Genomic DNA, 15788 nt, shown 5'->3' on the forward strand with positions numbered 1-15788 from the left:
ATGGTCCAGGCAGTAATGCGAGCCATGGGGAGCAGCAGATGAAGCTTCGTTCACTCGTCCGCCACTCACCTCCTGCTGTGAGGCCCGGTTCCTAAGAGGCCACGGACCGCTACTGGTCCGTGGCCCAGGGGTTGGGGACCCCTGGTTTAGGCGACCCAGTCTGTGGTATTTTGGTATGGCAGCCCTGGAAAACTAATACACTTTTCAATTTTCAAAAATAAATTACTGACTGCCTAAGATGTATAAGATGCTGCTATTACAATTTCTGAAGCCACTGATTTCAGACATGTACGAATGTTTATAAAATTTTATTTTTCCTCTGAGCATATTCTGCTCAATTAAATCATGAGAGATAGCTTTAAGTTTATACAATTTATAAGAGTTTCATTTCCAAGTATATAGACATTACAACCTTCCTACAAAATTACTTTGGCAGATAAATATTATAATCTTTGTTATGAAGGTTCAGTACAGTCTAATATAACAGATTTGGAAACAATCTAAATGGCAACAGTAGGAGCATGGTTTAAAAATTACAGTTTGTGATAAAACATTATGAAACTACTAAATTAGCTTTCAAAGAATACCACTGAATTACACAGAGAAATGCACATGATATAACACTGAGAGCTAAGAAGAACATGAAACTGAGTATGATCTCGATTATTATACACATACACATGTAGACAAAATTTCATCAAAATATTAGCTCTCATTATCTCTGGGTTGTGAGATTTTGAGAAATAACGTTTGTACTAGAAAAGAGGTCCCATGCAAAAGCTTAATCCAGAGCAGAAATAGCATATAAATAGTTGAAACCAAATAATCAGTTCTGAAATAACATAGGTTAACTGAGGTATGACATATTTATACCAATAATGTCATAGAGCCCGGAAAAAAGTACAAATCCAGCCACCATCAGACCAAGCAAGGTACTGTATGTTTACAAGACCTACTACTTATTTCTGTAACCAAGATGAATTGAATGACCAAAAGCCATGACATAGCAGGGGATTAAACTTTCAGTGCTTAAAAGACGACTTTTAAAAAAAAAAAAAAATCACTGTACATAAAAACTAATATGGCTTTTACATTTTCTTGACTCATTAACTCTTTATGCCCAAAAACTACATCAAAAACAGATTTTTCAGTTATACATGAATGTCTTTTTGTTAAAAACTTAAAAAAAATTAACTTATCTTAAAAATTAGCATTTTAACCCTTAACCTAGCGCATCTGTTAGGAGTAAGAAAATTTCTAAGGAAATAAGATGAACATAAAGATTTAGAGCGGTATTAGTTTGAGTGAACTATTAGAAACCTAAATATCAAATAATAAACTAGTTAAATCATAAACTAGGAGTCCAGTTTATAATATTCTTTGGATCACACAGTATTTTGAGAATTTGATAAAAGCAATGAACTCTCCTCAGAATCAGAAATACATGTATATATCCCCAAGTTTTTGCATACCATGATAGGGAGTTTACAAATAATTGAAGCTTAACTACTTTAAGAATCCTCACACTAGAAAAATTTAATATGATGGAAACATAACGCTCATATTATATTTTTAAATGAAAAAAAGAAGAGGATAAACCAGTAGATACAAAGAAGAAAAAAAAATTTACGTCTATGAATGAGAGACCAAATTATTGGGAAGGGTTATCCTTGGATAGTAAAAATTACAGATAATTTTTATATTCCTCTGTGATTTTCTACATTCTCTATATTTTCTAAAATGAACTAGTTAGATAATAAAAAAGAAAATTTAAGAGTTAGAATTTATTTTGTACAAACAAAATTGTTATTAGCCAAGAAACAAAGTAGAGTAGGTTCAGATAATGATCATTTTTTTCAAGTCTTTACGTATATAATAAATCACTGATGGTCACTGATAACCGGGTATACTCATGGATGGCTGGGATTATTTTGTATAAATTTGTTGGACAGAGAAATGCCAGGGTAAATATTTCCTATTTCATATAATGCTATAAACTTAAAAGCAATCATAGGCAATAAATGAAGTCCTCCTTTATAAATACAAAACTTTTTTTTTTTTTTTGCTTTTTGACTTCAGAATATTTTCAAATTGTCTAAAATAAACTTTTAAAGAAACAAAGACTAGAACAAAAAACTTACATTTTCTATTGTGTATTAACAGAGCTTGTTTCAAATCTATTGTTGCTCTTCCTAATAAAGCATCTGCTTTTAAAGTGTGATGACTCCAAACTCGAAATTCCAATGTAGTCTGTGGGGTCACATTTCTGTAAGGGTAAAATTATAACAAATATACAGGAGAGTATGATTTACTTCAATAATTTTGAAAAGCCGTGAATTCAGTTTATTTGAGGAAAAAATATTATATGAAACAGTAAACTACCTGAATTATAAATAAAAACAAATATTTACTTTCAAGTACATTAGGACTTTAATATCCAGATTTAAAGTTTTTGTAATTAACAAACCAGAACACCAGCAATACATCAAATGTCTTATTAAGACTTCAAAATAACACAATTTTTACTCGAACTAATACCTAAAGATTTAAGACAGTTGATTGCATTGGTTATAACACTTTTACTATACACAAATTTATAATATTATATTTCAGAAATGCCAAATGATTTTCTGCCCTACTTATTTTTATAAGACAATAAGAAAAAATATCGCTATATGGAAAACATTAGTTTGTAAAGCAAAAACAAGGACTATTATGTTTCATTTCTAAATAAAATCAAAGAAACCAAAATTTTTTTCATACTTAAAATTGTCTAGTCACACTAAAAAATAGCATTCCTTACTCTGAAGTCATCTTACCAAAAAAACCCAAAAAACACCACCAAAAGAAAAACATTCCAAGAAGCACACTCTCTTTTGAAAATTTTGCATTCTTTATATACCAGATACTTACACAGTTAGCTGTTCATCCCATTTTGGATTAGAAGAACTACTGGATTTTGCTGTTTTCTTACTTTCTCCATCTACAACTACTTCTGTATATATTGCTGTTCCAAACCAGTTCTTTTTTCTTTTTAGTCTGGCACTAGAAACTAACAGAAACATGATAATCACTAGTGAATATATTTAGCCACAAAGTAGTATAAATCAATAAAAATGGAATTGTGCGTCTTGTGCAACTCAAACTATTTTCACTGGCAGGATGGAGAAACAATATAAAAGGGCTACTGTTAACGCCTGGGAACCATTTGACTTTAACAGTTTTATTGAAATAATTCACATAGCATATAATTCACCCATTTAAACTGCACAATAGTTTTAATATATTCACAGAGTTGTGCAACCATCACCACAAGCAATTTTAAAACATATTCATTACCCCCAAAAGAAACCCCATATCATTAAGCAGTCACCCTCCTATTCCATCCCACTTCCTCCCCACCAGCCCTAGGCAACTACTAGCCTACTCTGTCTCTGTAGATTTGCCTATTCTGGACATTTCATATAAATGAAATGGTCTTTTGTGACTGGCTTCTTTCACTTAGCATATTTTCAAAGTTCATCCATGTCGTAGTATGTACCAGTATTTTCATTCATTTTACTGACAAATAATATTCCACTGTATAGGCATACCACGTTTTATTTATCCACTCAGCAGTTGATATAGACATTTGGGTTGTTTCCACTTTTTGGCTACTGTGTATAATACTGCTATAAACATTCACGTAAAAGTTTTTGTGTGGACTTATGTTTTCATTTTCTTGGCATATACCTAGGAGTGGAATTGCTAGGTCACATGGTAACTCTGTTGAATAACTGCCAGGCTATTTTCCACAGTGGCTGTACCATTTTACAAACCCAGCAGCAGTGTATAAGAGTTCTGATTTCTCCACATCCTTGCCAACCATTTGAACTTAATACTGAACTGCATCAAGCATCAAGAGAAAGGGAAGTGTCTTCAGATTCAATCTGCCTATCAACTTCTCTGCCAGGTAGAATTCATAACTTACCTATCTGAAATTACATAAACTTTGGCAGTTTTTAAAAAAATGCTTTTCTTAGAAAGCTGATTTCAAAAAAAGGAGGAGGTATCTGCCTTTGCAAAGAAAAACTTTAAAATCAAAATGTCACTAGAAGTTAATCATAACCCTTTACAGAAAGTGAATTTTAAACTGAATTTACCTGACTTGGAGGAAGACTTGTTTAACTTAGGCTAAGCATTTGATTTTTAAATAATTTTTACAACTACTAATTCAAATGGGGAATACATACTTGCAGGGCAAAGTACTGACTACCAAGTAGTAATAAGAACTTATCAAGATCACATCTATAATCAACTACCTATGAACACTGTGGGTCTGAGATGAGAAAGGAGAAAGCCCCCTCCATACCACACGTGTACCCCATGTTAAGAATATGAACATTAACAAGCTGATGTAAGCTTCCATTCTGCTGTGAGCGAACAGTAATGTAAATCAGTAGTCACGCAAATAAATCACCAAAATATGATATGAAAAACGCTACAGCAGAAGTAGAGTATTTGAGATACAGTAGTCCTTAATTCACATTTGAAGAACAGGAAAAGATTCAAAGGACATACTCTACTTAAGTACTGGAAACATAAAGCAATCAAAGAGTGTTCAATGTTATGGTCTGAAGTGTTACTCTCAGGGTCTTGGCAAAACTCACTTCCATCCTTCTCTGTTCCAAACTGCATTAAATTCAACACCATTGAAGTGACAGAAGACACAGACCCCTCCCAAGAAATCCCCCAATCAAAGTTCTTCACTCCAAATCAAAGTCATTTCCTCAGTATATGCAGGACTTATCTACACACTAGAAGAAGGGGAAGAAACTACTGGATGGTGTTAAAAGCACAGGATATCTTTTCAATAAATGGTGCTGGAACAACTGGACATGCACATGCAAACAAATAAATCTAAACACAGACCTTATACCCCTCATAAAAATTAACTCAAAATGCATCATAGACCTAAATGCAAAACACAAAACTATAAAACTCTAAGACAACACAGGAGAAAATTTAGATGACCTTGGGCATGGCAATGGATGACATTTTAGATACAACACCAAAGGCATGATCCATGGAAGAAATATCCGATAAGGTGCACTTCATTAAAATTCAAAACTTCTGCACTATGAAAGACAATGTCAAGAGAGTGAAAACGCAAGCCACAGACAGGGAGAAAATATTTGCAAAAGACATATCTGATAAAGAACTACTGTCAAAAAAACACAAAGAACTCTTAAAAGTCAACAGTAAGAAAACAACCCCATGGGCCAAAGACCCTAACAGACACCTCACCAAAGAAGATATATGGATAAGCATATGAAAAGCTCAACATCATATGTCATCAGGGAAATATAAACTAAAACAACGAGATACCATTACACACCTATTAGAATGGTCAAAATCTGGAACACTGACCACACCAAATGCTGGTGAGGATGTGGAACAACAGGAACTCTTATTCATCGCTGGTGGGAATGCAAAATGGTTCAGCCACTTCGGAAGACAGTTTGACGGTTTCTTAAAAACTAAACATAGGCTTACCACATGATCCGATAATTGCACTCCTTGGTATTTACCCAAAGGAGTTGAAAACTTATGTCCATACAAAAACCTCCACGTGGATATTTATAGCAGTTTTATTTATATAACTGCCAAAACTTCTAAGTAACCACGATGTTCTTCAGTAGGTGAATGGATAAACGACTGGTATATCCAAACAATGGAATATCATTCACTGCTAAAAAGAAATAAGTCATGGAGAGACATGGAGAAAATTTAAATGCATAATACTAAGTGAAAAAAGCCAATCTGAAAAGGCTGTATCTTGCATGATTCCAATTATATAACATTTTGGAAAAGGCAAAACTATGAAGACAGTATAAAGATCAGCGGTTGCTAGGGACTGGGGAAGCATGGGTGAGGGATGAATAGATGGAGCACAGAGGATTTTCAGGGCAGTGAAAGTACTTCGTATAATACTATAATGATGGATACATGTCATTAGACTTTTGTCCAAACCCACAGAATGTACGCCACCAAGTGTGCACCCTAATGTAAACTATGAACTTAGGTGACTATGTAGGTTCATCACTTGTAATGAATGTAGCACTCTGGTGAGGAATGCTGATAATGGGGGAGGTTATGCATGTGTGGGGGTTGGCATATCTGGAAGTCTCTGTACTTCCTCTCAATTTTGCTGCGGTTCCAAAGCTGCTCTTAAAAAAAAAGCGTTGGACACATCTGGGTTCATATTTTAACTCTGCCACTTGGCTAGACGTCTGACTTTAAAGTAAGTCAATTAACCTCCCTGACCCTCAATTTTCTCATCTGAAAAATAGGGGAACAATAAACAGTACCTGATGCTTAGGATTGGTGAGTGAAGGGATCCAAAGTACCATTATTATCAGTGAATGCCTAGCACCCAACAATAGTGACTATTACTCTATAACTATTATGACTTACTGTATAGTATTAACTCTTCTGAGTTAACTGCAGACATATTCAAAATATATCGATTGTATCTTTTTAATTGGCACAGTCTTCAATAATACCAGATGCTGGCAGGGTAAGGAAAGTAATTTTTAAAAGCTCATTTTTAATCTCACAAGGAATTCATAACATGCTGGCAAAAATGTGCATATATAATAAATAACGAGAATACTATGATTTTAAATAACCAAAAGATAACCTCATTAATTCAAATAAGAATTCTAATTAGTGGAATACATAAGATAGATTTTATTTTCCTATTTCATGAGTTTCCTTTGGTGTTATACCAGAATATCCTCTATTGTAAGGTTATATAAATATGGGAAATCTATCAGAAAAAGAGTCCTCTGAGCATGTGTGAGAATTTAATATAACAATCCCATTCATAATAATACCACACCCCTAAAATCTAGTAATAAACATAAGAAATGTACATACATGAATATAACTATAAAACTTTACTGATGAACATAAAAAACTTGAAGGGAATGACATGATTATCCCTGGATTTGGAAATTTTAACACTGAAAGATTTCAATATCATCAATTTAATACATTTTATTTTTATTTTTTTCATTTTTCTTTAAACCTTTATTTTTTGAGCAGCTTAGGTTGGCAGCAAAATTGAGGGGGATTTTTCATAAACTCTCTGCTCCCACATACGCACAGCCTTCCCTGTTACCAAAGTGGCACCTTTGTTACAACTGATAAACTAAAAATACAGAACACTTCATGAATTTGCATGTCATCCTTGTGCAGGAGCCATGCTAATCTTCTTTACATCGTTCCAATTTTTTAGTATATGTGCTGCTGAAGCGAGCAACTTTAATACATTATTTTTAAATGACCTAAATGAAAACACTAATATTGGGATTTGGGGGGGCGCAGGGGGGTACAGAGGAGAAGGGAAGAAAACTCTAAAATTCAAATGAAATGTAAAGAAAATTAGAGAATAATAAAGGCATATTTTGGGCTTCCCTGGTGGCGCAGTGGTTGAGAGCCCGCCAGCCGATGCAGGGGACACGGGTTCGTGCCCCGGTCCGGGAAGATCCCACATGCCGCGGAGCGGCTGGGCCCGTGAGCCGTGGCCGCTGAGCCTGCGCATCCGGAGCCTGTGCTCCACAACGGGAGAGGCCACAACAGGGAGAGGCCCGCGTACAGCAAAAAAAAAAAAATTAAAGAAAAATCAGTACAGAGGTCACTGTTACCTAATAAAAGGAGCAACAACCTAAGACCTTGGTTGGTTTCTTATTACTAATGGAAGGCATTTAATCTGATTCTCAGTTCCTTCCTTGGTAAAACTGGAGTACATATTTATTACATAAGGTACTGTTAGACCAATAAGATTGTGTATTTTAAGGTGTTTTGTAATTTAAAAAACCAGATCAACAAAATGAAAGAAAGGCAAAGGCAAGGAAAAAAGAGAGGAAAAGCAAGGCACTAAAACCTGGTGCCATTTAGCACAGGTCCAAGTTTGGTTTCCCAAGAGCATCACTGTATTTCAAAGGAGAATAATAATTGATATGTGAAATGATAAATACTGTGGAGGCACTATCTTGGCTAATTACATTCCTTTGGTCCATACCTATTTTCCAATTGGTTCTCTAGACTTCCAGTGATTCTATTAGCTACCTGATAGCTTCTCTATAAGTTGCCTTTTGGCTCAAATCAGCTAGATCAGGTCTTTGCTACTTCAATTAAGTACTCATACATTAGGTAAAGAACAGGAAGAAAGTCACACCTCAGATATGTAGGCCACAGGTCCTGCACAAGCAACACTGTAACCAAATATATGGCTCTAAGCTTAGGCAGAGCAAAAGCAGAAGTATTAGAAATTACACTTATAACTGGTTCTTGAGTGCAATACACATCAGAGTCACCAGGGAATTCTTTCAAAACATGTAAGTTCTCAGTTCACAGAAAACTAAATACAAGTGTCCCTTAAACATGGCTCAACCTCACTTATAATGAGAGAAATGATATTTAAAATGACACGACACCACTTCTGACCTGTCAACATGCCTGACAGCACATCTTGATGAGGCTATAGGAAAACAGGCATTCTCATAGACAGCTGGTGGGAACACAGAAATAGTACAGGTCCTATGGAGAGGAACTTGGCAACATAGTTGGCCTTTGACCAACAGGGGTTTGAACTGCGTGGATCCGCTTACACGCAGGTGTTTTTAAAATAAGGACATACCGCAGTACTACATGATCAGCGGCTGGTTGAATCCATGGGTGTGCAACCATGGACACTGAGGGCTGACTGTAAAGTTATACACGGATTTTCAACTGCACAGGAGTCAGCACCCATAAACCCTGCAGTTCAGGGATCAACTGTGATTGACATTATTACACGTGCTTACTCTCTGACCCAGCAATCTCATTCTAGGATCCTATCCTAATGACACGAGCAAAAATAAGAAATGACATTCACATGAAGCTCTTTACTGCAGTAAAGCACTATCTGCAATAACAAAAGATGGTACCCATCAGTAGGGGGCTAGCTGAATTAATTTTGGTATATCTGGTCAATAGAATGCTGTGTAGCGATAAAAAGGTGTATGGAATACCCTGCTATGGATATTACTCCAGGATATTACTGTTAAATGAAGGAAAGCAAGGTGCAGAAACTAGGTGCTAAGAACTAGAGGGTTGGGAGGAGAGATGTGAATACATATACTGTGCATATCTGCTTATATTTTCAAAAGGAAGAAATGGAAGGATAAATGAAAACAAATAAAAATGTTTACCAAAAGGGCAAGGGAGAGACGGGGGAGGAATGGGATAAAGTGGCCAGACTTCTCCAAATATATCTTAATTTAATAATTTTGACTCCAGAACTGTATAAATGTTTTATATGGTGATAAAACAAAATTAAATAAAAAATAAATAACTGAAAGCAGTGAATCTAACTAATCCAGTTGGTGGCATAACCAAACAGAAGATTAAGTTACTTTGAAACATGGTACTCTTGACTATACATCCTAAGGAGGGGAAGCTCACAAAGAAATCTTAAAACTGTGATGAGTGGGCCTGTTACTTTCGGTAATTTTAACATTGCTATTCTGTGTATGTTAGGATATAACAGATATAACTGTGTTAACGTCATTTAGAATTAAAATTCTGAGGTTAAGAGAAAAGAGATAGAAATATAAAGTCAAATGAAGTAAAAATAACTTTTTGCTCCTTTTAGTGGAAAATGGTTACTTAGAGGCTACAGCTATTATTTTGAATTGCAAATATCAGCATGAACTCAGGATTTGTTTTTTGCTTTCTAAGACAATAAACATTTCCTAGCTCTGTTCACTGAAAACTCCTAGAAACAACTGACCTCACAGTAATGAGTACCATGGGAATTACAGTATATCTCCTTCTTATTCTAAGCTCAATCCTGCCCCTCCTAAGGCAAGTATTATTTCTAATGTTATAAGCATAGAGGCACATACAAACACCCCTCCTTTTTCACATCCATATGGTCACATACTAAACACACTATTCCACAACTTGCTCTTTCACTTAACAGTATTATCTTAGAACTTGGCTCTTACTGGTACACGTATTCATTTATTTCATGTCATTGTTTATCTAGAATTCCACTGTCAGTCTTTTGCTATTAAAAACTCTCTCTCACCCTCTCTCTGTTACTTCTACTAATTTATCTTGTAGATATTTATATATTAAAAAACTATATACATACATTATATATGGACATTATTTATATGCATAAATAATATACCTGCAAAATAAATTTCTACTAGTAAAATTGCTGATTTAAGGACCACTCCTTGAATCATTATTCCAGCTAGCTAAAATAAATTGTCTGAAGTCACCTAAAAAAAGGCTCTTTCATGCTTTTACATATGCTGTTCCCTCTCTCTCTCATGCTTTTAGCTGCCAATCTAATTTGAAATGAACTCTGATCCCTCCTACAAGAGTCAAAGTGTTACCCTCTGTCTTTCTCTTACCCTATTCTCCTAGATCTACAGGCCATCTCCAATCCCAAGCAGACCTATGACACTTTCCTCTAAGTTCTCATTGCATCCAGTTAATGATCACTTTGCATGGTAACTGTCCATGCAAAACAAACCTGTCTCAACATTATATAGTAAGTTCCTGGAGTACTAGGGCCTGTGTTTTCATATATAGAATTCCACTTAACAAATATTTGCCCAATGATTAAATGAATAGCTTAAACGGATGAAAAAAGGCTTTTAGCATCCTTCTCCATCCTAATACTCATTTAAGGACCAGCTCAATGGTGTTTATTCTAATACACAAATTCTCTCACCACCAGAGGATATAGCTTCTCTGCATCCAGCACAGGTTCAATAAATACTTACTGAATACATAAAATATTTTTAGAGGGTTTCTAGCTTTGAGGCCTATTGCAACAAATACACCATGGCATTAATCTAAAAGAAAATATACTTATGAAATAAGTCTGCTGAATTAGGTATTAAAAAGAAAGTTTCATCAAGGAACTACTATTTTAAATTATTGTGAAAATAACTTACCAGTTACCTGTAACTGTAACCTTCCACTGTCATTATTACTAGTATCAGACCTTGGTGAAGCAGTGGCCATGTCCCAAAATTCAGCTTAAACCTACAAAAAAGTTAATTTATTCATATATTAGAGATTATAATTTTCAATATGATTAACAGTTTACTTGAATTAACTAAGAAACCACACTTAATAGAATATTTTCAACCCATCACATGGTGATATAGCCACAGCTGTCCCCCATTTAAAATAAAGACATTATTATTGTAAGAATTACAAGAGAATATGGCTAAGTAACCATATCTGGGTCAACTTGAGCAACAAAATAAATGATGGTACTAAGAATCCAGGGTCATGTGTTGATTTATAAATCAAACAAATACATAAATAATTTTATATGTTTATTTTTACATATTATATAATATTATACAGTATTAATTTACTACCTGAACCACCTAAGTAAACTATTCCTTTACTCTTTAATATTTAGTATGTATTTCCTATGAATAAAAATATTCTCACAATACAATACAATAATAGAATTCAGGAACTTAGCTAGTACATTATTATTATCTAATATACAGTCCATATACTATAATTTCATCACCTGTTCCAACAATGTCCTTTATCATAATCTTTAAATACAGTACCTAGAGCAGGTTTATATATTACATTAAGTTGTCATGTCCCCAGTAAATCCTGCATGTTTCTTTTTATAGATAATTTTTTTCAAGTTCTGTTTCACTGCTCCACCCAATTTTTACTTTTAAATAAAATACAAAGCAGCTTTCTTCTGCATGGCAAATATTTTAAGGCTAACCTTCTATACACCTTTAACCTACTAACATAAAGTAGAACATTCAGGGCAAGGTTGAGAAATATTAACAAATATGTTTCTTACCCTTTATGAACTTTACATATTATGATTATTAAACATAAACTTTTAAAAATTAGTTTTAGCAATAAAAGATAAAATAAAACATGGTCAAGCAAAGAGACTATGAAAATGGCATTGCATATCTGAAAAAGAATCATATAGAATTTGTTTAAACTCTTCATTTTAGAATAGTTTCAGATTTACAGAAAAGTTGTGAAGATAACAGAATTCTCATATACCCTATACCCAGTTTCCCCTACTATTAATTTCTTATATTAGTATGCTACACTTGTCATAATCAATGAAGCAATATCAATATATTATTATTAATTAAAATCCATAGTTTATTCAGATTAGACAGAACTTAAGAATCAGTAAACTTGAACATAAACCTAAAAGAATCATTTAGAAGTAATGCTGAAATAAACAGCTTGAAAATATCAAAAAGAAGGTAAAAGACGTGAAAGATAAAACGTGACCTGAAATATATTTCTACTCATAATCTCAGAAAATGAAGAAAGAGGAGGGCATACCAGGAGAGAAAATGACTTAATTTTCTGGAGCCATGAAAAACATTTATTCACAATTCTAAGAAATAAAATATATATAAAAGAGGCAGGATAAACATAAAGACACTCACATTTGGACACAAAGCAGTCAAACTGCAGAACACCAAAAGACAGCATGTTAAAAGCAGCCAGAGAGAAAAGTGATTACATATAAAAGAAGAGAGTAAAGTGATAGCAGAATTCTCAACAGTAGCAATGGAAGCACAAAAGGTAGAACAAGCATCTACATGCAAAGAACTGAGACAAAAATTATTCAACCACTAAAACTCTCTCTGGGACACAGAAGGCATTAAGACTTTGCCAGATAAACCAAAAGAGAGTTTACCGGCAGCAGACCTTTACTTCAACAAAATCTAAAGAACATGTTTCATAAAAGAGTAAAATTACACACGATGATCTGAGATGCAAGAAGGAAAAGACGAGTAAAGAAATTAGTAAGCATAAAAATAAATCTAAATAAACATTGTCTGAACAAAATAACAATAACAACATCTTATTACGGTATTTAAATAAAACCCGTATAAACCGCTCAAATATGGAATAAGGAACAGAAGCATATAATGGAGGAGCAGGGTAGGAAGAGAGAGGATAGGAATTGGTGATGTAAATTCTTGCATTGTCCAGCAAAGGGATTATGATCTGGTTTAACTTTAGCCTATATATTAATAGTATGCCAGCAGAATTTCAAGGGTAATCATAAAAGAATAGAAATAAGTGAGTGTAATTTCCAAACTAGTAGAGAAGAGAATACAATTAAAAAAAAAAATTAATTCCCAAAAAAAGGCTAGAAAAGGAAAGAAAAAAAAAAAAAGGCAAAAACAACCTGGACTATCAGAAAGCACAAAGAGAGTTCAAATATAGAAATAATCACAATAAATGTATACGGACAAATTCAAAAGTAAGACAAGAGACACCTACAAAATAAAGATGCTGATAGGATGAAAGCAAAAATATGGAAAAGGACATATTAGGCAAATATAAACAAAAAGAAAGCTAGGATTAGTTATAATAGCAGAAAAAGAGCATTATTAGGGAGAACAAAGAAAATGATACAAGACCCAATCTAGTAAGTAGAAATAAAACTCCAAATTTGCATGCTTAAAAAAAAAAAAAAGAAAAAAAAGCCTCGTTTTGGTTCTTTCCCCTAGCCCAGCAAAGTGACCTGAGCCAAGAAGAATGGGCCCTATCTCCCTAACAGGCTTACAGGCTGAGGATGGTAGTAACACTGGTGGAAGCAGCATCTATATCCCCAAACCAGTCAGCTGGACTGATAGAACAGATGATCTGGAGGATGTTTCAAGCACTTGGCACAGTTAGGATGACAACATGTATAAGGCACCTGCAACTAACCAATACATCCTGCCCACTGCTCCACAGGCTGCCTGGGAACCAGAGCCATTTCCCCATCTGCCACCCTACACTGCTTTTCTGGGGAACCCAACTTGTGATAGACAGAAGTCTCCATTAAGGAATTCTTTAGAGGATTAAGTATCAGTGCAGTGCATTTACCATGCAAACCCAGTAATCCAGAGAGGTTGAAAGGTTTCAATGCTGAGTTTGAGAACCTGGAGTCCCTGCTCTGTGTCCTCAACCTCAATAAAAAATCTCTAGGTAACAGAATTCCAGGGGACACTGCTAATCAAGCATGGGAAAAAGACAAGGATGATCATTCTTTTGGCTGAAAAAGAAATCAGCTTTCTCACAAAATCGATACAGACTGGAGGAACTGTCCTGCCATAGACAGCTTGGATTTGACTATCCACCTAGGAGAGGTGAAGAGAGCTTTGAAGGCAAACACTGTGATCACTACGGAGGCCAGGACTGCTATCACAACTAAGGCAGCAGAGACCATGGTAGAGGCTATGACTTCAGGATAAACAGTGGCGGAAATGCAAGTCGTAGTGGGTACTATAGGGATGATGACTACAGAGGAAGCAGGACCACTGTGAAGATGGATAGACAGGACATTCAGTCGTGGAGCACCAAAGACAACTGCTCTCCAGATGATTACAGGTGTGATGATAGAGGACCCTCCCAGAGACCCAAACTGAATCTAATGCCTCAGAGTACTCCTAAGGAAGATGAATCCTCTGCTGGTACTTCCCAGTTTAGTCAAGCAGCTTCCATCCTCGGAGCAGCAAAGCCTGCTGACCCACCTGTGAGACAGCAAGTAGAAGACCAGCTACAGAAGGAAAGGGAGAAATCGCAGCATCAGTTCGATGAACCAAAACTAGAATGACAGCCTCAGGAGAGACAGCCAAACTGGCAGAGTGAAGAATATTTAGAACAGTAATGTTCAAGGACAGGAAGTATGTCATCTCAGATTGGGACCTTGCCACATCTGCCAGAAGTCAGACCGGGATGCATGAAGGAGAGAGAGTGAGATGTCTCTGGAAAATGAAATACTCACTAAGGCAAAAGACTGTCACTCTCCAACTTCTAAGCTTCCCAAACCTGATTAGCTACTAAAGGTAATGCTGGCCCCTCCATCAACAGAGAATACTTGGGTGAAGTGAAGTGCTAAGCTTTCTGCTTGATCTCAGAGCTCAAACATAGAGCAGCAATCCCCTACAAGTGATGGAGGAAAAGTCACTCCAGCTCAACATCTCAGGAAGAATCAACCTGGAAAGATGAAAATAAAACAGATTTGGTGAGTGTCCCAAAAGGTGAAAGTGGGAACTCAAGCATGGACCAAGAGATGAAGGAACAAAGACTAATGGAAGAAGTCTGAAAGGAAACCTAACAAAAAGGATCAAGAACTCCAATCTGCAGCTGAGCCAAAGAACCCTGAAGAATCCAGCCTCTGAATTCAGTACTGTGAGTATGCTGCTCTCCCAGTTGACAGTGAAAATTAAAATAGAATTCTACATACTGTGCTTTCTCCTAGTCTCTCTTTACCCTGGAACATTTCTAAGCAAATCAAATCTCTATCCAGACAAGGCAAAATAAAATTCACCATCTCCTGGGGGGAGAAAAGCCTCCAAAGATTGTTAGAACCACAGAAAGAAACTGACAAATTGGCCATTGCCTTGGGCAATTTCAACAGGCACCAATTTTCCATGGATCAAGTGGACCAAAACAGATCAAACTATTTGCAAAGCAGAAATAGAGATACAGATGAAGAGAATAAACCTGTGGACACCAGGGGGGGAAATGCGGGGTGGGATGAATTGGAAGATTGGGATTGACATATATAAGCCGCTGGGTATGAAATAGATTATCTAGTGAGGAACTGCTGTATAGCACGGGGAATTCTACTCGGTGCTCTGTGGTGACCTGAATGTGAAGGAAATCCAAAAGGGAGGGGATATGTGTATACATATGGCTGGTTCACTTTGCTGTGCAGCAGG

General features: G+C 35.5%; 1 protein-coding gene and 1 pseudogene across 1 annotated transcript in view; one reads left to right on the top strand and one right to left on the bottom strand.

Moving 5' to 3' along the window:
• WWP1 (WW domain containing E3 ubiquitin protein ligase 1) overlaps positions 1-11073 on the bottom strand; it is an 81189-nt gene extending 70116 nt beyond the window's left edge. Inside the window, 3 exon segments of the mRNA XM_007461724.1 lie at positions 2142-2266; positions 2914-3052; positions 11004-11073. Of these exon segments, the coding sequence (XP_007461786.1) occupies positions 2142-2266; positions 2914-3052; positions 11004-11073 (334 nt within the window).
• A 1925-nt stretch (positions 11074-12998) lies between these two features.
• On the top strand, positions 12999-15245 carry LOC103081789 (eukaryotic translation initiation factor 4B pseudogene; annotated as a pseudogene).
• Positions 15246-15788: the final 543 nt, after the last annotated feature.

Source organism: Lipotes vexillifer, unplaced genomic scaffold (genome assembly GCF_000442215.2).
Source record: "Lipotes vexillifer unplaced genomic scaffold, Lipotes_vexillifer_v1.1 scaffold163, whole genome shotgun sequence".
NCBI lineage: Eukaryota > Metazoa > Chordata > Mammalia > Artiodactyla > Lipotidae > Lipotes > Lipotes vexillifer.